We start from the raw sequence: 21,629 nt of genomic DNA, 5'->3' as shown, positions 1-21,629 counted from the left end.
GTACATGTAATATCCAACTGCTGGACTGGGCAGCATCTCTGCACATGACCTTCAATGACCTTCAGAGACAGTACATTCCCCCCCACTGTAAATGTCATCCCAAGAAAAGTTAATGTTTTATTTTGCAGGAAGATCGTGAACTTTAACTAGACATATTTAGCTCTGACATGCACCCATGTTAAATAAATTCTCTTTTTAAAAAATAAGTTAAAGGCCTAAGTGCCTGGATCTGGAAAACTACACACATTTTATAAAGAGTGAAAAAAAAAAAACAACACCCCACACATACTCTGCAGTAATTTGCATTTTATTTGCATATAAATAGGTTGGAAAAAGTGAATGAAATTTAATGATGCCTACAGAATTTTTTTTGAAAAGAGGAAAAACATTCTGCTGAGATCCCCTTTCCCCAAATATTCACTCAAAAAATGCACATAGAATTTAAATGTTTTTATTTCTTATTCAAAACTGAAATAGAACCAACAATGATTAGCAACCTCAGAAACACTGAACCCTACAGTTTAGAAATCAAGACACTTACAGGAGGTAGGCTGTCCCAGACTGCAATTTTGCTCCTTCCCAGAAGCAGTCCAAAGGTGTAATAATTAAACAAGGGTAAAGATATTCTATTATCTGTCAAAGAAAAAAAAAAAAAAAAAAAAAAACCATCCAAACATTAGGCTAACTCATACCACTGGGGTGTTTTTTGAGAATTTTGGAGACTTATTTTGCCAACCAGAAACTATACCACCTTACCTGATCCATGTAACCGGTTTCTGTGATAAGTTCTCCTGATTTGTAACACAAATGTTCCAATTTCCACTGCCTATTGGAACGAAAAGCACAGACAACAATTTCTCATTGTAATAAAGGGAATTAGGGCAAAATCAGAATAGGACATACAAAAAGAATTGCAATTTCGATCACTTTGAAGCATCTGTCAAAACGAGCAGAGCTTTTGCCAAGTAGAGACCCAGCGAGCTTGCTTTAATGAATAGATGATACTCAATTGTAATTAACATGTGGGTGTTTATGCAAATGAATGCTACCAAAGTACTTGAAAAGTCTTGTTTTCTTAAGTGTTTTCCCCATAATCTTATTTACACCATTAATCTACTCTTCTACGTACATTAAGCAACTTCAGGGACCCCAGTTGAATTATCACAAATTCAAAATAAGTAGGGACTAAATCGGGAGGCTTATTATGTATGCGTACAGAATGCATCGTACATTCAAGTGGGAAAGTATTACTGCCTTCTTTATTGGCAGATAACGCTCTTAATCACAGATACCGTTTGAAACAATCTTCCCTGCTCTGAACCACAATGTTATAAACAACATTTGCCATGTAGACTGAATCCTCACTTTACAGCCTTACAGAAACGCCATAAAATATACAAATCAAGAATCCGAAGCTTTATTATTGCTAGGAGGGTCTTATGTAAACCCACGCCTTTCTTAATGTGTTGGGGAGATAAAGGTACTCGCAGGACAGGACATTTTTAAAAAGTGGAGAAAGGAAGCCCAAGCCTGTCTTCACCCAGCGCAGTGTCCTAGACGTCGACTTCCCTGTACCTCCTCTTAGAAGTTTCTCATCTGACTCTGTGCTCTCTTGAAATGTCACCTTCCTGCTAATAAGCAGTCTCTGACCAGTGCTGATGAAAGCGACTCCTGATGTTCCTACCTGGTACCTGGGTCGCCTGCGGTGGGCACCGGCCAGGTCCCGCTCTCGGATGCCCAGCTGTATGGACTTCCTTCCCTCTCCTCACAGGAGGAATGATGGTCTCACCCATCTAACCCACCCATCCGCCCACCTGTCCAAGCACGAGCCTTGGAGAGGGGATGGAGTGGGGCGAGGCCGACTCTGCGGTCCTCAGAAATGGAGTTCAGGGCTGCAGTCAGTCTCAGCGGTCAGGGGCCAGTCAAGATAGCACTCGGGATGGGCCTGAAGGATGGGCCGGGCTGTGTGGCTACTGCCCTCACACACACACAGCTTGCTCACAGAGGGGCAAGGGCTGCTAGTCTTGTATGAGTCTTCCTAACTTCGCCCACAGCTTGACTACCACGTGAACTATCAAGCGTAGCAGATGACTTTTTAACAGCGTTAAGCCCACCACATTCTGTTGGCAAGATCTCCGCGGGGCTCAACTCCCACCACGTTGCTTTGTTACCCACAAAACAGTGGCTATGGAGCAGAGAAGGGACTTCTCTCCTCTCCCCCTCCCTGACTCCCTCCCTCTCTCTCTTTCTCACTGTTCATAGGCTGACTAAAGGCGATGTGAAATTTAACTGGTCCCAAAACATCCCAGGCAACAAAGCTGCTTCACCATGCTAACAAAGATACTCAATATGAACAAAAAGAAATCTCAGGCATTGAAACATTTTATAGCTTGGATATACAGCCACCCAAGTGGACCAGAATTATACTCAGAGGGGATGTGCCCAGATACTTACTGAAAATGCATCAAAAAGTACAGGTTAAGCGTTCCTAATCTGAAAATCTGAAATGCTCCAAAATCCTAAACGTTTTGAGTGCCAACACGATCCCACAAGTGGAAAACTCTACATCATAAAACTTGGGTTTCTGCACAAAATTACTGAAAGTTTCATATAAAAATTACCCTCATGCTATGTGCATAAGCTGCATTTAAAACATAAATATGTTTTGCGTTTAGACGGGTCTCCCGCCCAAATTATCTCATCACATATGCAAATATTCCAAAATTCAAAACAACAAACAATAAATCGGAGACATTTCTGGCCCCGAGCATTTTGAATAAGGAATACACGAGTTGTAATATACTTGCTTTGTTATCAAGCTCTAAAAACAAATCAAGATTAAAAAATAAATGTCAGGTGTGGTGGCACACACTTGTAATCCCGGTACTTTGGAGGCTGAGACAGGAGGATCACAGGTTTCATGGCCAGCCTCAGTAACTTAGTGAGGCCCTATGCAACTTAGTGAGACCCTGTTTCAAAACAAAATAATAAAATCAGGCTAGGGGTGTAGCTCAGAGGTAGAATGCCCCTGGGTTTCATCTCCAGTAGTACACACACACCAAAAAGAAAAAAGAATTAGAAGAGGAGGAAGAAGAGGAGGAGGAGGAGGAGGAGGAGGAGGAGGAGGAGGAAAGAAAAATGCCCAGTGGAAATGTGCTTGTTGAGGCCCTAGGTTTGATACCTAGCACTTAAAAAAAAAAAGAATTGAGAATAAAAGTTTTATTAGAAATCTATTTGAATTGGTACTCCAGGCGCGTTTCCAGGGCAACCCCATTCACTGGGTAAGCATTCTCTGCCTGCGGCCTACCTGCTGCACCAGTGCAGGTGCACACAGCGTGTGCACACAGCGGGCTTACCTGTTGTACATGTACACGTGGACCCGGCTGGCCTGGAGCGCAGACTCCAGGTGCTGCAGGAGCGCTTCTGTGGTCAGGACATTTGCACCTTCTTCTTTCGGAGTCTGTATCATGAGTTGAGGATTAAACATAGCCTCTTCTCCAATCTTCTGGCGAGTGTAATTTAATTCACGGCTCACTCGTCCACCAACTGGCAAACATGGACAGGTTTCCATCAGAACAGCAAACCTCACCACCGATTCCTGTTCGGTCGGTTATCTCACCCACTGATGGAGGTACACACCAAGGGAACTATGGTCACGGAACCGGCTGATGTTGGAGGAACCGGCAACGTTCATTTCACTATCAAGGGCGAGGCTGACTTTACAAATGGCAAACACTAAGGCCCTTAGCTGTGTTGCTCATGATTTACACAAAGCAGCGGAGGTGCGCTGTGCGCTGGCCGCACACTTAACACGCCACCGCGGGTCTCCGGGGGGGAGGGGCAGGAGAACTTGAGACAGCTTTTCCTAGCAGACCAGACCAAATAACCCTGTTACAATTTCTTTCACTTGTATAAACAGTGTGCCCCTGCGGCACATTTCAAGATAAATGGCTTCAATTTACACTCTTCTCCTAAGTAATCTGGCAAAGGTAATAAGGAAATGTTTCTCCTCAGTGGCAGAAGAAACAGGACAAAGTAGGAAGTGTGGGTGTGCCAGGCAGCCCGCAGAAGGTCAAGGGGCCACTGGGGTTAGACGCTCGCGAGGACCCCTCCCGCCCAGCAGGAGCAAATCCCACACCATCTCGGGCAGGCTCTGGAACGGGGTTCCTCCAGGCTCACCCAGAATGCACAGGTGCCAGGTTCTGGGCCCCCTGGGCAGGCAGCCAGGGCGTTCCGCGCGCTCCCGAGGCCCAGGAGCCCCGTCACACCAGGCGGGATAAACTGGGCGCGCCGGCCACCAGGCGCAGGGGACTGGTCCCCTGCCACTGCTTCTGCGGTTTTCTTTTTCTCTTCCCCTCTAAAGCCTCAGAACCAGACTTCTCTTCGATTACAGTCTTGAAGCGAGCCCAGCTCAGAATGCCACACCTGCGCTCAGAGATGGTCCTGGGAGGAGCTACAGACACCACCGCATGAACAGGCCCCCCAAGAGCGCACACGCTCCAGGGGCCATCTAAATAGCTCGAAAGTCGCTGATAAGTTGAATGTTTACTGAAATGCAGGCCTCCGACTACAGCTTCAAAAAAAAAAACACACTCAGATTGTAGCTTTCCCACGAGGAGGAATCCTTTTTTTCTTCAAGTTTAGTATTCAAGGACATAAACATTTGGTTTGGGCAAGTCAGTAAGGGCTGGGAACGGCGGGGTGTTTAGTTCTCTTGGCATATTTTATAAACAAGGGGGCAGGCTAAAAAGCAAATAATGACCTCATTAGGAAAACCAGTCAGCATCCTGGGCTGGCAGGGCCCTGCGCAGGTTCACGCAGGCGCCAAGGCCACCGGGAGCCCGAGGTGAGGCCAACATCACACGCGGGGGTGGCAGGGGTGGGGGAGGCCCACCTGTGACTTCAAAAAAGATATCAAAACCCCCCGTGTGCAGACAGCCTTGACAAATGCACGGGTAGTGGCTAAGTTACCCAGACAGGAAGGCTGGGGTGCAGCTCAGAGGCAGCGTGCTGGCCTTGCAATTACAAAGCCCTGGATTCATCCCCAGCGCCATGTTTTAAAAAGACAAGGAAATTCTGGGCGCTTGTGGGATTCACTCGCCTGGCGCTGCTGGCAGGTGCCTTCCCCGAAGCCCTGGGGATCGCCAGACCGGGTGCCTTGCTCATCCCGCAGAGGTCATATGCAGCAAAGACAAGCGGCTGCGATGTCCTCCATCCGCAGCCTCTAAGAAGTTCTTTGAAGCTTGGCGTGGTGGCGCACACATGTAATTCCAGCATTTGGGAGGCTGAGATAGGAGGCTTTCACAGAAAGCCTTAGCTACTTAGTGAGGCCCTTTGCAACTTAGTGAGACCCTGTTTCAAAATAAAGAATAGGGCTGGAGGTGTAGCTCAGAGGCAGAATGTACCTGGGCTCCATCCCTAGTATCACAAAACAACAACAACAAAAAGAGTTCTTTGATTTTTTTTTTTTTTTTTTTTTTTGGTGGTACTGGGTATGAAGCCCAGGGGCCTTCTACCCCCTGGTTACACTCCCAGACCTATTTTATATTTTATTTGGAAACAGGGTCTCTTAAACCAGCTGAGGCTGGCTTCGAACCTGTGCAATCCTGTCTCTGCCTCCCAAGTGCGGGGATGACAAGCGTGCACCACCATGCCCATGCACCACCATGCCCGGCATGCTGTGGTCATTTCTGAAAGCCTACCTCTGCACACCAGGAAGCCGCACCTCTACTGCCACACATCTGGAATGCCTTTTTTCTCTTTCTTTCTTTCTTTCTTTCTTTCTTTCTTTCTTTCTTTCTTTCTTTCTTTCTTTCTTTTTTTTTTGTGGTACTGGGATAGAGCCCCGGGGCATTGTACCTCTGAGCTACACCCTCAGCCCCATATTTTAGTCTCTTTTTGTATTGTTAAAACAGGGTCTCACTGAGTTACGAATGGCCTCGCTAAGTAGCTGAGGCTGTCTGTGAACCTGGATCCTCCCGTCTCAGCCTCCCGAATGCTGGGATTACAAGCGTGCCCTGGAATGTCTATTTCCGCCTGCCTCCTCTGACATTGGCTTAGCACATGACTTTGCATTCTGCTTTCAAAGCTGTGCTTCCTTTTACTTTTAGAGAAATTTAAAACTTCAGGTGACGCAAAACCAGAAGGTAAAGACACGCCAACGGTGAAGCGTGTGTGTGCGCACACACACCACGCAGGGGCCCGAGCGCCGTCATAGGGAGGGACCACCCAGGCACAGAGAGCCCGAGCTGCACCGGCTCCCGCCCCAGCCACGGCGGAGCTGCACCAGTAACTATGCCACCAGCCAGGGCAACCCAAGGGACACGGGCAACCCAAGGGACACGGGGCGACCCAGCCAGGCGCAAGGCCGCCTAACTGAGCACCTAACTGCACTCCTGAGGCCATCTCACAAGAGCCAATGAGCTCATCACAAGAGTTTTCAAAAGGATGCAGTTTCCAAGATGTGAACTGTATTTCAGCCTGGTGTGCCGGCACACTCCTGTAACGCCAGCTACTTGGGAGGCTGAGGCAGGGGGGCTGCAAGTTCGAGGCCAGCCTGGGCGACATAGTGAGGCCCTATCTCAAAATAAAATAAAAAGGACTGGAGTATAGACTAAGTAGTTGAGTGCCTCTGGGTTCAATCCTCAGTACTGCAAAAACCAAAGTAAACCAAACCGCGTGGGCTCCATCATGTTCTAGGATGTTGATTAGAACACATTTATTTTAGTAAAGGAGTAGATTTGCCACGTCTGAAATTAGAAACCTTTTCACTCTTCCATCTCTGCTCAAGTGACGGCCAACTTCAACCCAGACAAACTGCCATCATAAGTCAAGCATGAGCTGAGAAGTCTGCCCGCTAACCTCTTCCCAACCACCTGTGCTAATGACCTGCGAGTGACCACTACTGCATCAATGCTTACGTGTTATGTGGCTATCTCTTATCTTGCATCTTCTATTTATGGTACTGGAGATCGAGCCCCGGGCATTCTACCCCTTAGCTATACCCCAGCCCTATTTTTAAATTTCTATTTTGAGACCGGGTCTTGAGAGGTTGCAGAGGGCCACGCTAAGTTGCCAAAGCTGTCCTCAAGCCTGCGATCCTCCTGTCTCAGCCTCCCAAGTACTGGGACTACAGGCATACGCCACCACGTTCCACTTTGTTTTGTATTTAACTTTACCAAATATGAGCGTTTTTGCAAAACGACTCAGTCACTTCAGTGAAGTCTAGCTCCTGCGCACTTTGCTTGGTCACGAGCCGTCGGGCAATGTGTTCCACTCAGCAAGGACTTCTGTGTGGGGCTAACCTGCTGAGCAGCGGCTTGCTCCGGGGCGAGACCAGAGTACCCTTGGCCACTCTGCCCCACGAGGCCCCCGGCCAGTGCCAGGGCACGCAATGCCAAGTTGCTAGGGCAAGTTCACAGCAGAACAAGTGTTCTGGAGGAAGTAAGACGGCGCCGCCATGTTGGTCGTAGGGCGGGGGACAGCTGCTACAAAGAGGGGGGCACCCAGGAAGACAGTCGAGGAGGCCGAGGGGCTGGGGAGACGAGCTAGGGCACAGCCAGCCCCCGCAAAGCCCCAGGCTTGGCTCACCATAGGGAGACAGCAGGAGCGTGGAGCTGGGCAAGACCATGTCGCGGCCCCTGGTCTTGCATCAGTACAGAGCCTGGGTGCTCTCTAACAGCCTCAAGAAGCAGAAACCCCTCCACAGAGCGACTTGACGGACTTGTGCTGGCTACCGTCACAAATGCCTGTCCTGAACCCTGGCTACAAGACAACCCGGGGCTGCTGGCAGCCTCCCTCTGCCCCTCGGGCGGTGGCAGGAGTCTGTCTCCCTTCTCCTTTCAAGGTCAAGGTCCTTATAGGTATTAAAAACAATCGAATGTTCAAGAGATACTGCAGAGGAAACTACAGAAGAGAATGAACCACAAAATCCAGTACTTGTTATATGGAGGTTTAGAGAGCTACTTTAATAGCTGGGATTGCTGGGCGGTGGTCTACGGATGATATTTACTTGCTTTTCTCTTGGGGGGCTATCTATATTTTACTTTTATTTTTTAAGGAGCACGTGACTTCCACGTGAAAAAAAGAAAAAGGAATGTGGAAGCTACTTGAAAGAAATCTGAATTTAAGACAAGCTCGCCAGGTGCAGTGGCACACATCTGTAGCCCCATCACTTGGGAGGCTGAGACAGGAGGATCAGAGGTTCAAGGCCAGCTTCAGAAACTTGGCGAGACCCCATTTCTAAATTCAGAGGGCTGGGAGTGAAGTTCAGAGGTAGAATGCCCCTGGGTTCAATTCCCAATACAAAAAAGAAAAAAATAATAATAAAATAAGCTTAATGTAAAAATAATATGCATCACCGTATCATCCTTTATCCCTTTTGGTCTTCTCTTGTTTTATCTCCCAAATGCAACCAACTCGAACAAAATTAAGGTCCAATTTCTTTGTATGAGACTAAGGACCCTAAGACACTAAATGACCCTTGATACCTGTGTGTACTTTCCATTTGCAAAGCCCTTTGACTCACGTTTTTAGAAATGTTTGGGCTGTTCCTTCCTCCTCCATCCCATCAGGGCCAGCTGTGGTCCCCAGTGATAACCCGGGGCAGGGAGGTTTGGGACAACTCCCTAGGGCAGCTGAGTCTCAGTAATGTTCTCTGCGGAACGGGGATAAAGATGCCACGACTACCGTCCCAGGATGCCGTGAGGATGGACCGATACCAGGGTGCTTTCCCACGCCTCTGCCTGGCAGCTGAGGTGTCCAATCTTCTATTCCTTGGCTGCAGACCTCAAGTCTTCGCCCAGTGTCTCCCAACTACCAAGAGGCAGAGCTGACCTTCTCAGACCAAGTCCGACTGCCCCGCCGGCCTCATGATATCTGGGTCCCATCTGAGAAGCTGAACACATCAGAGGAGGTGGTCTAAGAACACCCCATCCCATAGCTCAGCCGAGATCAGGCACGGCAGAACTTGAGCATGCATAAACATCACTGGCGCCTTTATTAAAGGGCAATGATGTCGCCTCAGAGATCTCCGAGACACGAAGTGGTCCTCGGCCTCTGCACCTGTGACTCCTGCATCATCTTCTCGCGAAATTCAAGGCTTCCAGCTGTTCTTTGAAAGAGGGGAGCACTTCTTGTTGACCAAATACTGCTCGTCCGCTCTTCCCCAAACTAACCAAGGCATGGTTTTCCCAAGTGAAGGAAGGCCAGCGCAGGTGGGAAGCCATTCAGGTCTGGACCTCTGGACCAGGACAGTTCCAACCCACCAGACGCGAGCCGCTCCCTGCACGAGGCCCCTTGTGGTGTCATTTCCTGGGGCGACCTTCACGTAGAGCTTAAGAAATGCCCGTGGCATTCACACCGAAACATCCTAGCCAAAGCTTATCGGGATCCACATATTGGTCTGAGGCACCAGCTGAAGGTTTTTCCCGTGAAATCCCAAGTTCCCTAAGGGAGCATGTCTCCTGTCCACTCACCTCTGTATGCGCAGAGGCGTGCTGGGGCAGGGCTCTCAGGGTGCATGAATAAATGAACGCATGGTCTCGGCTCAGAATCCTGGGAACGGCAGTCATCTGCGCAAGATATTAATCCCCCCCAAAGCCTCAAAAAGTCAATCAGTCAAAACAAATGACCCTTTCAGGCTGAAAAGTACCCACTCAGAGCCCAATTAGGAAAATGGGGTCTGTGTATACGCAGCCACAACATTTGCATGTGATTAACCCCATGAATTATCTAACAGCCTAGAGAGCCCCCCCTTCGGTGGCTGCGCACGCAGGTCTCTAAAAGGCCGTAACTGCAAAATTATCAGCACCGGCTCATTTTCTAAATTGGAAAAAATGAGGATGCAGTCATTCGGGCAATTGGCTGAAACTCCATGGGCTGCAGTCACTGGCCACGCACCCTTTTTATTCATGAGGCGCCAAGGGCCGCCGCTTACGGCTCTGGGCCGTCTCTTTCCTTGTGAGCGTGCCCTGGTGTGCTGCCGTGGGAAAACGCCGGAATCACGTACCCCAAGACTATTCACCCTCCTGAAGACAGACAGCGAAAGGGCTGTCAGGAGGATGTCGGACACAGCCGCCTGCCTGCCACGGGCACGCGCGGGGTGGGGCACAGGTCCACGCGGGCTCCTGCGGCAGCACCGCCCCACCCCCAGGCCGGCAGCTTGCGGTGCCATCTGTCGCCAGCCTCGCCCAGGCTGCTCTCTCTGAACGGCTCTCCCGGGAACCAAGCCGCTCGCCCTGTCGGACACAATCAGGTCAGCCCTGCGTTCTGCCCTAGCTGCCTGTGGCGGCCCCCAGGCCACCAGCTCCCCAGGCGACCCTCCCTCTGTCGGTGGACCCTACTTGGCGGCGACAGACCTACAACAAGCCCAATCGCGCTCCTGATGTCCTGCAGGGCACAGCCAGATATGCCCTCTATCCCTGATTGCACACTTCCCAAGCTAAGAACTGCCCACATCCTGCCCTCACCCTCACATGCTCCACGCTCCCCCCCATTCTGGGCACAGGCAGGGGGCAGGCACACTGCTTCACCAAGCAAGCCCAGACCCGGGAACAAGGGGCATCTATCCACCAGGTTCTAAGCTCCAGCCGAGGCCCAACGTTGTAGTCTTCACTTAACAAATGAGGAAAGCAACCCCACAATAAAATATGGCGTCTGCCCCATGGGTTCTTCATCAGGGTTGAGGCTCTTGTGGGGCGCTCACCCCAGTTTTCTTCTCCCAGCTTCTGTGGGGCTGGCGTGGCCTCAGCTCTTATCCAGCCCAGCCCCTTTTCTTCAGCCTTCTCCTGGAGCAGCCATGGGGGTGTGGGGGGGGGAGCCGGACTCCCTGGCCCCGCTGGGTCACACCAAACTGGCCCAAGCTGGCCGGATCCCTCTCCCCTCAGTTCCTCCCCTCGGCATCTTGCAAGGAGATGAGTCCCTGGGGCTGGGGCCACTTTCAGGATTTTGCTGCCGTCAGGATTAGCTGGATTAGGGGCCAGGACATAAGGACCCCCTGGTGCCGTGAGGAAGTTTCATCCCCGGGTCAGCATGGTGCGAGCTACATTCTGTCAACACTACCCTTCTCACTGCCCCCAACTAAAAGGGGGGGCTATAAAAAAAAAACCCGTGAGCACAAAATTTATGAACTCATCACCGCCCCGGCACAGCGTGAGCGCTTCAGACTGTCCTTTCGCACCGGAAACTTAGGGATTTGGTTTTTAATATATAGAGTCTAGGGGGTCTAACAGTGGTGGTCAGTAGAAAGGGGAATAAATATAGTTGCCCACGGGGCGGGGGGGGGATTCCCCACCAAAATCTCGCCTCTTTTCCAAAATGAGGCAAGCAGTTTGGGAAGAGTCCTACCAGAGGCCTATTGTGTTCAAGACATACCACCAAGACGGCTCCTTTTCTTCTACGGGATCCGTCCAGCAGTGATTTCCCCATGATATGTGGGGGAAACACGTGGACGGGAGAGGCCTGGAGGCTTGGTGCAGGGGTAAGAGGATGGGGAGAGCAACTAAAATAACTCTCAACTCCTTCAAGAACTGCGGTGGCTGGAAATCCCCCTCCCCCACCAGGAAATCGTTTGGCAGGTTACCTACCCCAACTCCCCGGCCAGGCCTTACTCATCAGGACTCTGCACTAAGCCCATACACCTTATAGGGAGAGTCATGGGATTCCTGTGAGTGTGTGCGAGTGCGTGTGTTTTCTAGAACAGTCCCTCTTGCACAGAACCGGGCTGTTCCATCAAAGCAGTATCTGTTATATTTCTGTCTTTCTCTTCTGTTTGGCGTATTCACCCACAAGAAAAAAGGAGGTAAGCTTTGGCGGCCCTGACCTGCAGCTGGAACACAATGCTTTCGCACAGCCCTGGCGACCCCTGACATAAATTTTACACCACAGCTGGCATTTACACGCTCAGTATTACCATATGTATAGCCGCTCGCTGCTAATTATGCTAATCACCTGTCTAACGCACTGCTGCGAAAAATGCCTGCATTTAGCAGTCCAGTGCCTACCAATGCGGCTTACTGTGTGGCTGAAATGTACATTCAGACGGCCTTGAATGCTAAGATTTTTCCACGTTGCTGGCTACATTGAGGCCTCAGAAAAATTTATTCAAGTCAACTGGTTTCGGTCCGCAACAAAAAAGTTACGAGAAAAAAGTGAGTGTGCCCTTGCCCTGACATTCTGGATCTGCTTGCAAGCAAAATGATAAATCAATTGGTGTGGGAAACAAAAAGGGAGGGAGATTTCTTTTGGGAGCCATGTGAAACTGTAGCCTATTTAAAAAAAAAAAAAAAAAGAAAAAGAAAAAGAAAAAGAAAGAAAAAGAGAGGAAAAAAAAAGGGTCATCCTAGTCCCCAAATCTCTAGAAAGAGCAGTTAATAGATATTTAGCCCTAATCCCAATTCTCTTAAATTGCAAGCTTTGTTTGCAATTAAACAAGGCATTAAACATGTAATTTTTCCCTGGATCAGGCATAGGCTAATGTAATATTTATTAATTTTTACTTATTACCACAGTGTGTGAACTTGATGGGGGAAAAAAATCAGCTAGGAGAAAAGAAGTAATTTCTTAGGCTAGGAAAAAATCTCCTGTGTTATCTTGCTTGGGAAGCCTCTATTTAAACAGAGGCTGCGGGTGATGTTTAATTCTATTTTGTGACGGGTTCTGGTGTTGCGCTAAAGAGGCAAAGGAAGGGGGGTGAGAATCCAGAACACAGTGATGGGGACTACAGGACAGAGTTCTTACCTCAGGAGAATACTAGTGCAGCTACTATAACAATTTCCTAAATTCAAGGTGAAATCCGACTTCCCCCTCACTCACAAAACACGTTCATAATAACTTTAAAACACCCTGCATTCATTAGGTCCCAGGACAGCTGAGTATCGGGCTCAGTGGATGCATATATAATGTCTAGGCATTCCGGCTGTGTATTTTGTTTAATTGTCCACAGCATCTTGGCCCAGGTGCCTAGACTTTCTCACCCCCAAACGGGTCACCAATAGGAGACTCCTTACTCAAACCCAGATAGCAGCCGCACACTGGAAGCCTATTTGACAGCATCTCTTGGGCTGCCCCCGGGGCTACAAACCACCAGGCAGCTACAGATAAATGTGGGCTTTAGGCAGAGAAGGTGAAAGAGGATGAGCCTGGGCTTCCTCTGACTCTGCAGGAGGCTGTGAAGGCAAGCCGGCCTCTCCAGGCTGCCTCCCCTCACCTTGCAATTGAACCAAGAGCAGCTCCTAGGAACTTCAAGATAAGCCAGGCTGCCCAAGCCCTTTCAACCCACCCCTATTCCTCTTCCCCTCCTCCCTCTCCTCCTCCCCCTCCTCTTCCTTCCTCCTCCTCCTCCTCCTCCTCCTCCTCCCCCTCCTCCCTCTCCTCCTCCTTTATTTTTTTTGGGGGGTGGTTGTGCTGGGGCTCAAGCCCAAGACTGTGAAAGCACTCTACCACTGAGCTACAGCTCAGCCCCAGCTCAACATTTTATAAATATATCTGACCCCATGAGGCCACATTATCCAAGCCACACCTCGCTGCCTCTGGCACCCCCAATCACGCTGCTCGTCTTTGCCATTCCTTCCAAAGTGTGAATTTCTCTGGATTTTGTACTTCCAAGTCTTGACTGCCGCCCAAAACACAAGGACTACTGAGCCCACCGCGCTTGGGCGGGGCCGCCCCCTCCTCCCCTCTCAGCCTCTCACTCTTCTCAAACTGGAGATGGACCACCCTGCCTGGTGGCACAGAGCAGTGTTTACATTGCAATCCTCAACTGTGTAATACATCTGGCATTTTTGGGCAAGATTCCTGAGCTAGGGGCCAGAAGCCCTTAAGCAATGATTTAAGGGGGGGGGGGATCACACACATGGACTCAACAAAGCCCAGCTCCAGTTCCTTTTACTTCTTGCTTCTGTCCGTGTTTCACCAGTAACTGCAAACTATCTTGGTTGCTAAATTGTGTGAATCTCCTGCTTCTTTTCCTTTATCCCAACAATAATAAACACAGCTTGTGCTGCGATGTGGGACGCGCTCCCCCCGCCCGGCTCCCATAGCCAGGGGCGTTATGGGACCCACATGCGGAATGGACTTTGTGGGCCAACTTGCACCTGGGTTTCTGGATTAGAAATAAGGTCCTGCCTCCACGTTATAAATCTCTCCAACAACAAACTTGTCATTCATTAGTAGGTACCCGACTGCTCACCAGCCACGCAGCTTACCAAACACATGACAGCCAGAAGCCAGACTAAGGACCGGTTTTGCCAACTTTGTTCTAAATCCCAGATAAAATGCCAAAGTTACACCATCTCCGGAAGGAGCCGAGGATGGGTGCAGATTTCTATGCCCCAAAGTCCTAAAAATGTCCTCAGCCGTTGAGCAGTTCTCAATGACAGTATTCTCTAGTCTTCAGAGGCTAAATTATTAAGCCAGGTATGTTGGTGACACCTGTAATCCCCCTACTTGGGAGGCTGAGACGTTCAAGACCAACCTTGGTAACTTAGAGTCTCTGCCATCTAGCAAGACTCTTGTGTTTCAAAACAAAAAATAAAAACACATGGAGGTGTAGCTCTGAGGTATGAGGCCCCTGGGTCCAATTATCAGTAACACGCACGCACACACACACACACACACACACACACACACAACACACATATACAGACACACACACAATTTCTGTCAAACAGGGAAAAAATTAGGCGATGCAATCTTGTATCATCATAAAAGCACCCAAATTCAGAACCTGGCAGCAGTGGACAAGTACAATATTAGGAGTGTTCAGATTCTGTGTCTTCAAAGATTGTTCTCACTAAAAAAGATTCCAATGAGCGTCCTTCCCAACAGGCACAATGCTCCCACCAGCAGGGCTTTGCTCTCTGGGACACGGACCAAGACCTCTTGAGAAGACAGAACATCTATCTAGGGCTCCAAAGGCAGCCAAAAGTTTGGAAAAGGACATTCATCCTCTTCCACCTCTATCCAAGCTCCTCTGGCTCTGGTCGGAGTGCCGGCAAGGAAAATGCTCCGGTAGAGTGGCCAGTGCGCAACGTCCGGCAGTGTGCGTTCATCGTTACCGCTCAGAAGCGATGCCGGAGGCTGGGTGCCTCAGTGCCCGCCCCAAGTCCAGGTCTTGGAAGGCAGAGACAGGAGGGATTGCCAGTTTGAGACCAGCTCTCAGGAACTTTGCTAGACACTCTTTAAATAGGCGGCTGGGAAGCCAGAGATGGTGGCGCACGCTTGTCATCCCAGCATTCGGGAGGCTGAGACAGGAGGATCGCGGTTCCTGGACAGCCTCAGCTACTCAGTGAGGTCCTTTACAACTCAGTGAGACCCTTTTTCAAAATAAAGAATAAAAAATAGGGCTGGGGGTGTAGCTCGGAGGTAGAATGCCCCTGGGTGCTATCCCCAGTACCGAAAAGGAAGGGGGCTGGGGATGTGGCTCAGAAGAACACTCCTGGGCTCGCTCAAGACTAGTCGTACCACCAATTAAAAATAAAAGTACAAGTAAAAATAAAAAAAGGAAGAAATGCCAGGGACCCAATTCTTCTCAAAGTATGGTACCAAAGTTCTGGATGGGGGACCAAGACTTAAGGCTTCTCTTCTATACGCTTTGGTGGTTTGGGATAAATGGAGAGGAGTTTTCAAGTTCTAAAGTAGACCGCGAAGCCCATAAAGGTGTTATGATTATGGTTCTTGAGCAGAAAGAAGCACATTTCCCGGTGAAAAATCCTTCAGAGTATTTTTTTTTTTTTTTTTTTTTTTTTGGTGGTTCTGAGGATGGAACCTCTGAGCTACACCCCCAGCTCAATCTTTTATTCTGTATTTTGAAACAGGGTCTCACTAAGTAAAAGGGCCTCCCTAAGTAGCTCTAAAGTAGACCGCGAAGCCCATAAAGGTGTTATGATTATGGTTCTTGAGCAGAAAGAAGCACATTTCCCGGTGAAAAATCCTTCAGAGTATTTTTTTTTTTTTTTGGTGGTTCTGAGGATGGAACCTCTGAGCTACACCCCCAGCTCAATCTTTTATTCTGTATTTTGAAACAGGGTCTCACTAAGTAAAAGGGCCTCCCTAAGTAGCTGAGGCTGGCCGCGAACCGCGATCCTCCTATCTCCGCCTCCCCAACGCTGGGATTACAAGCCTGCGCCACCGTCCCTGGCTCAGAGTAAGGTTTTGGGAAGCCGACCTGAAGGACACGAGAGGCAGCTCTATCTAGTGTGTCCACGGCGGGTTCCATCAATGCAGCCCCCAGCTGCCCCCCTCAGAAATCCACTTAGGAGGAATGCCTGGGGGAGTTTAAGAGCAGGCGGGCAGGTGCAAGAGCATGAGGGGAGAGGGAGAAGAGGAGAGAAGGAAGGAACCGGACCAGGTCCTGAAAGCCACCGAGGGGTGCGGGAAATAACAGCGCTGCGGCAAGAAAATCACACAGGTGTGCTGATTTTTAGGGATATTTTATATAACTGGGATTCCCTCATCTTTTTCTCCCACCCACCCCCCAAAACCATCAAAATAGTGCCAAGAGGTAAAATACTTTTATGCACAATGGCTTCTATTAAATCTGGACCTCCTTAAAATAATTTAAAAATATTCCCATGTTCAGCTTTTTTTTTTCTTTTTTCTTTTTGGTGCTGGGGATGGAACCCAGGGGCATTAGACCTCCGAGCTACACCCCCAGCCTGATTCTTTATTCTTTATTTTGAAACTGGGTCTCACTGAGTTGCAAAGGGCATAAGTAGCTGAGGCTGGCTGCGAACCCGGATCCTCTCATCTCAGTCTCCCAAGTACTGGGATTATAAGCACGAGCCACCATTGCCCAGCTCTCAGTTTTTATTTTGATTTTGGTACTAGGGATCGAACCCAGGGGCATTCTACCTCCAGGCTGCACCCCAGCCATTTTTACTTTTTGAAACAGGGCTTCAATTGCTGGGGGTCTTACTAAGTTGTTGAGGCTGGCCTCAAACCTGCGATTGCGATCCTCCTGTCTCAGCTTCCATATTGCTCTTAAATTTCTTTTAAAGCTTAAAAGCTAAACTTTTTTTTTTTTTGCAGTACTGGGGATGGAGTCATTCTACCTCTGAGCTGCACCCCCAGCCCTATTTTTTTATTCTCTGATTTGAAACAGAGTCTCACTTATTGCAGAGGGCCTCACTAAGTAGCTGAGGCTGTCCTTGAACCATGATCCTCCTGTCTCAGCCTCCTGAATGCTGGGATTACAAGCGTGCGCCACCACTCCGGGCTCCAGAAGTACTTTTAAAATTTAACATATCCCCACGCAGAACAGCCGATTAGTGGCTTCAGAGCTCCATGCAGATGGGCAGATAGATGGCACACACTGAGCGGGAGGCAACCTAGGAGACGCGCCTTTCTCTGCACAACTGTGAACCCCCCCTCCTGACCACCAATATGAGAACCACTGCATGGGCAGACAAGTTCCAGTTCACCCCAAGGGGATGGGGTCCCAGGGGTCACGGGCAGGTCAGCTTTGAGGGAGAAATCCAAATGAAACATAAACACGGCATTGTGGAAACCAGACAAACCTCCCCTCGGTTGTCCAGCCAGCATTAATCTCGGCATCAGCTGTGGCGCATCATCTACACAGGCGGACCAGGGGCTCCTACATCTGGAAGCTGTCATCTTCTGAACTTCCAAGCAGCGCTCTATGGGCCTGAAACACCCCAGTGCCCAAGCGGGCCTCCCAGCTCCAAGAAGCGTCAAGAATGGCAGGCAGCAGAGACGTGGGATGCCTAGGGTCCATCAGCTGCCCGAGCAGGGGCACCTGAGGCTAAGTGTTATTTTTAAGGCAATTACCCTCGAGTTGTCAAGTTTCAACTCTAAGTAAGAAAGGACTGCCACATTTGCTTCCCCCTCTCCTGAGCACCCGCTGTTCAAACTTAATAAATGCCTATCTAAATAAACATGTTCTTCATTAAAAAAAAAAAAAGTATGGGAGCCGGGCGTGGTGGCCCCCGCGCTTGTAATCCCCGCGCTTGGGAGGCGGAGACAGGAGGATCGCGCAGGTTCGAAGCCAGCCGCGCTGGCTTAAGAGACCCTGTTTCCAAATAAAATATAAAAGAGGTCTGGGAGTGTGTAGCCCGGAGGTAGAAGGGTTCCACCCCCAGTACACCCCCCCCCACGCACACAACATGTACGGGAGCTAGGTAGGTGTGATGGCTGGGGAGGTCAAGATAGCAGGATCAAGGGTTTGAGGCCAGCCTCAGCAAATCAGGGAGGCCCTCAAGCAGCTAAGTGATACACGGCTTCAAAATAAAGAATAAAAGATGGCTGGTAGGTATAGGCTCAGAGGTAGAATGCTTCCCCTGGGTTCAATCCCCAGTACAAAAAATAAAACAATGTTCAGATGTTCACAAGGAGAACATTATTTCTGTTCCTTGTGCAGTGTCCCCAAGCCCCATGGGGTAGAAACTGGGAAGGTTCCTGAGGAGCAGACTGCAGAAGCCTGGTGATCCAGTTGCCTTCGGCACCCTCGGGGGCTCCACGGGGCACCTTGGGAAAGGGCTTTGGCAACAGAAGAACGTGGAGGAGGAGGAGACCAAGGACCAGCACATCACCCAGCATCTTGTCTCCGTCAAAGCTTTTCCACGAGTCGCCTTCAACCAGGTCTTCCTGAGAGATAAGCCACGCCCCCACTCCTTGTGCGCCAGGGCAGCGGCTATCTTTTCTCAGTTAGGGGGATTTGGGACCTGCCCCTCCAACTTCCCCAGGGAAGCCTGGCAATCAATGGACACGTGTAGGTGAGGGCGCTGCTGGCACCTGGCGGGGGGCCAAGGATACCGCTGAGCCGGGCGCAGGACGGCTTCTCCTAACAGACGATCAGCCCGGACACAATCGTGCCCAGGCTGAGGAGGAGGGCGAATCTTCCCCATCTCCTGTAAGTGCCCAAGTTCAAGCCAAGAACGCTGCTATGGAGGTAGAAACCCAACAGCACTTAGCTCCCCAAGCACATATGTTTAATTTTAAAAAGCTCGACTCTTTTTCTTAATAAAATCACAGCTCTCGTCTTCATCCCTTGCTGCTTGGGGGCCACCAGCAACCACACACCAAGGCGTAATCCATGAGTATGGAGTCATCTCCACACTGTTGACCCTCTGCAGAGAACTCCAGGGGCTAGGCAAGTTTGAGGGGAAATAAATAACCTGGAGATGAGTGAACATCCAGTCCCCAGAGAATCTTAACAAACTTGCATGAGACAGAAGGCGGGTGTGGGGGCTGATATGAAGGGAAACAGACCTTGAGGGGAAATAGGTCAATTACGTTGCTAAACCAGAAGAAAATGTCAACAGAGAAATGGGTGAGTTTAACAAGAAATTTCCTCCTGAGCCCTGAGATCCAGGTGAAGAGCTCTTAGGGTGCCAGGGACCTGGGACAGTGAGGCAGAGCGCGACGCCGCTCCCACGCCCAGGCTCCGCCCCCTCCTGGACCCACCAAAGGGAGGTGGGTGTGGCACAGCCCCTGGGTCGTCATGCCCGTGCCGGTCCTGGCAGAGGTGGGGGCTCAGGTGCCTCCCCGTCCCGCCCCAGTGCTGGGGCTGCAGCCTGCACAGGGGGGCTCCTGTCTATGGGCAGGGGCGGAGGGCCTGGCCCTCATCAGGTTCCCTCTGGACATCTGGGCAGGACCCAGGGCAGAGTAAGCAAGAGGAGGTGGGCTGAATGAATGGAGTAAACACGGCGGTCTCCTCCCTCCCCCATGGTACTGGAGAGCGAACCCAAAGGCATTCTACCCCTAAGCTAGACTTCCAACTGAATTTTATTCTATTTTTATTTTTTATTTTCAGTACTGAGGATGTCACCCAGGGGCATCCCATCTCCAAGCTACGGCCCCAGCCCTGTTTTTATTATTATTATTATTATTATTCCTTATTTTGAAACAGGGTCTTACTGAGTTGCAAAGGGCCTAAGTAGCTAAGGCTTCCTCGAACCACGATCCTCCTGTCTGAGCCTCCCAAATGTTGGGATTACAAGCGTGCGCCAACAGGCCCGGCATATTTATTTTTAAACAGGGTCTCACTAAGTTGCTGAGGCTGGTCTCTAATCTGTAATCCTCCTGTCTCAGCCTCCCAAGTACTGAGATGCAGGTATCCGTCACCACTATGTAACAGCAGATGTCCGCATCGTCATCTCACCTTTACCAAACCCCCTTGGCTCCAGGCATAAGTGAATCATATTTGACATTTGTGACTTACAAATAATATGGCCCTAAGATCTAAGCTAGCATCTAACATATAACTGACAGTCTCTTAAGAAGCAATCTTTACGTGAACATCCTAACAGAACCCAAAAGCTCTGGTCACCTGTGCGCGTGCGTGTATTGTTTATGGTCTGAATATTAGAACTCACGTATTTAAACTATTCAAAGCCGCCATTTCCCCAGCATGTTAAAGCATGAAGAGTCATCAAGTGGATCCCATGAATTTGCAAACCGTATAAAAATATCTGGGCAGCTATGAGGATACACATAGCAGGCCTATATGTGTGCACATGCACGTACACACAACAGGATATATGTCACACACGTGTTATTTTTAATCATTTTCCCAAATTGCCCCTCAGCATCCCTCTCCCCTTACAATCTTAGCCTTTCTTCTGTTGTTCAACAAGGATAATGTGCACCCTTCATTCATTTGGTTTATATGTGGCACAAACACCCAGCTCACATAAAATTTCATGCCCAGAACCTTCATAGTCTCAGCTAAGAGAGACGTCTTGGTGCTGGAAGTGCCCAAGGATTTTTCCAAGAGATTAAAGAATAAAATGAGCCTAAGTGGAAGCGGTATGCACTCTACGCCTCCGACCTCCACGGCTGCCCGGGACAGCGGGGAACTCTTACTCCTGAAGGCAATGTTCACGCTGTACCACGGACCGCGAGGGGAACGCTAAGTTGACCCTGTCATAAACAAGCTCTCCACAAACAATCTCTGCTTCGAAAGGACATTAAAACCACTGAACACGGTGGTGGTCTCCTTCATTGGGTCTTTGCCTGCATTCACGACACTTGCTTCTACAGGAAAGAATCTGGCAGAGAGTAACTGAATGGATGAATGGATAGTAAGACTGAGGTAATAGGAGACCAAGAGGCTTCTTAGTAGACAAAGTGAACGCAAACAGACACAGTAGAACACAGACATGGAGGTGACCTATACTTTCTTATTTACAAAATGGGACAAGGGTTATTCTACATAAAACATGACACAAGCTATCATCTTATAGAAAAATGATAAGAGAGCTGCTTTCCTGAGTTGTAAAACGTATGAAAATATAGAATAGATGCCCAGAATGTGGCAGTCACTCAATAAGTGAGTCTTGAATATTCACTGGCTAATGCCAATAAAAACCCTTTCTGGGTTAAGACCTCAGGGGCCTGGGGCTGGGAGGTAGGCCAGTGGTAAGCATCAGCCTAGAATGCCCAAGGCCCTGGGCTCCATCCTCAGTAGCAGCACCACCACTACAACACCAAAAAAAAAAAAAAAAAAGAGCAGAGGCCAAAAGTGGGCAAGCATCCTCCCGTGGACTGTGGGTGGAGCTACAAAAAGCAGGCTTTTCCTAGGCCTTAGAAAAAGTTATAAAATGAAGAAACATAGTTATTGTATCTAAAAATACACAGGGGTGAAAACACCATACTGCCTCACTTAAATC

At 49.4% G+C, this 21,629-nt stretch overlaps 1 protein-coding gene across 1 annotated transcript in view; it reads right to left on the bottom strand.

The window, feature by feature from the left end:
* PTCH1 (patched 1) overlaps window positions 1-21,629 on the bottom strand; it is a gene marked incomplete at both ends in the record, with an annotated part of 67,818 nt that overhangs the window by 37,456 nt on the left and 8,733 nt on the right. Inside the window, 3 exons of the mRNA XM_080709022.1 lie at window positions 542-633; window positions 757-826; window positions 3,357-3,546. Of these exons, the coding sequence (XP_080565148.1) occupies window positions 542-633; window positions 757-826; window positions 3,357-3,546 (352 nt within the window). The remainder of the gene's footprint in view (window positions 1-541; window positions 634-756; window positions 827-3,356; window positions 3,547-21,629) is intronic.

The sequence above is a fragment of the Muscardinus avellanarius genome (assembly GCF_963383645.1).
Source record: "Muscardinus avellanarius genome assembly, chromosome: 13".
In the NCBI taxonomy this organism is placed as follows: Eukaryota; Metazoa; Chordata; class Mammalia; order Rodentia; family Gliridae; genus Muscardinus; species Muscardinus avellanarius.
The sequence above is the reverse complement of the archived record's forward strand: the minus strand, read 5'-3'. Positions and strand labels throughout refer to the sequence as shown.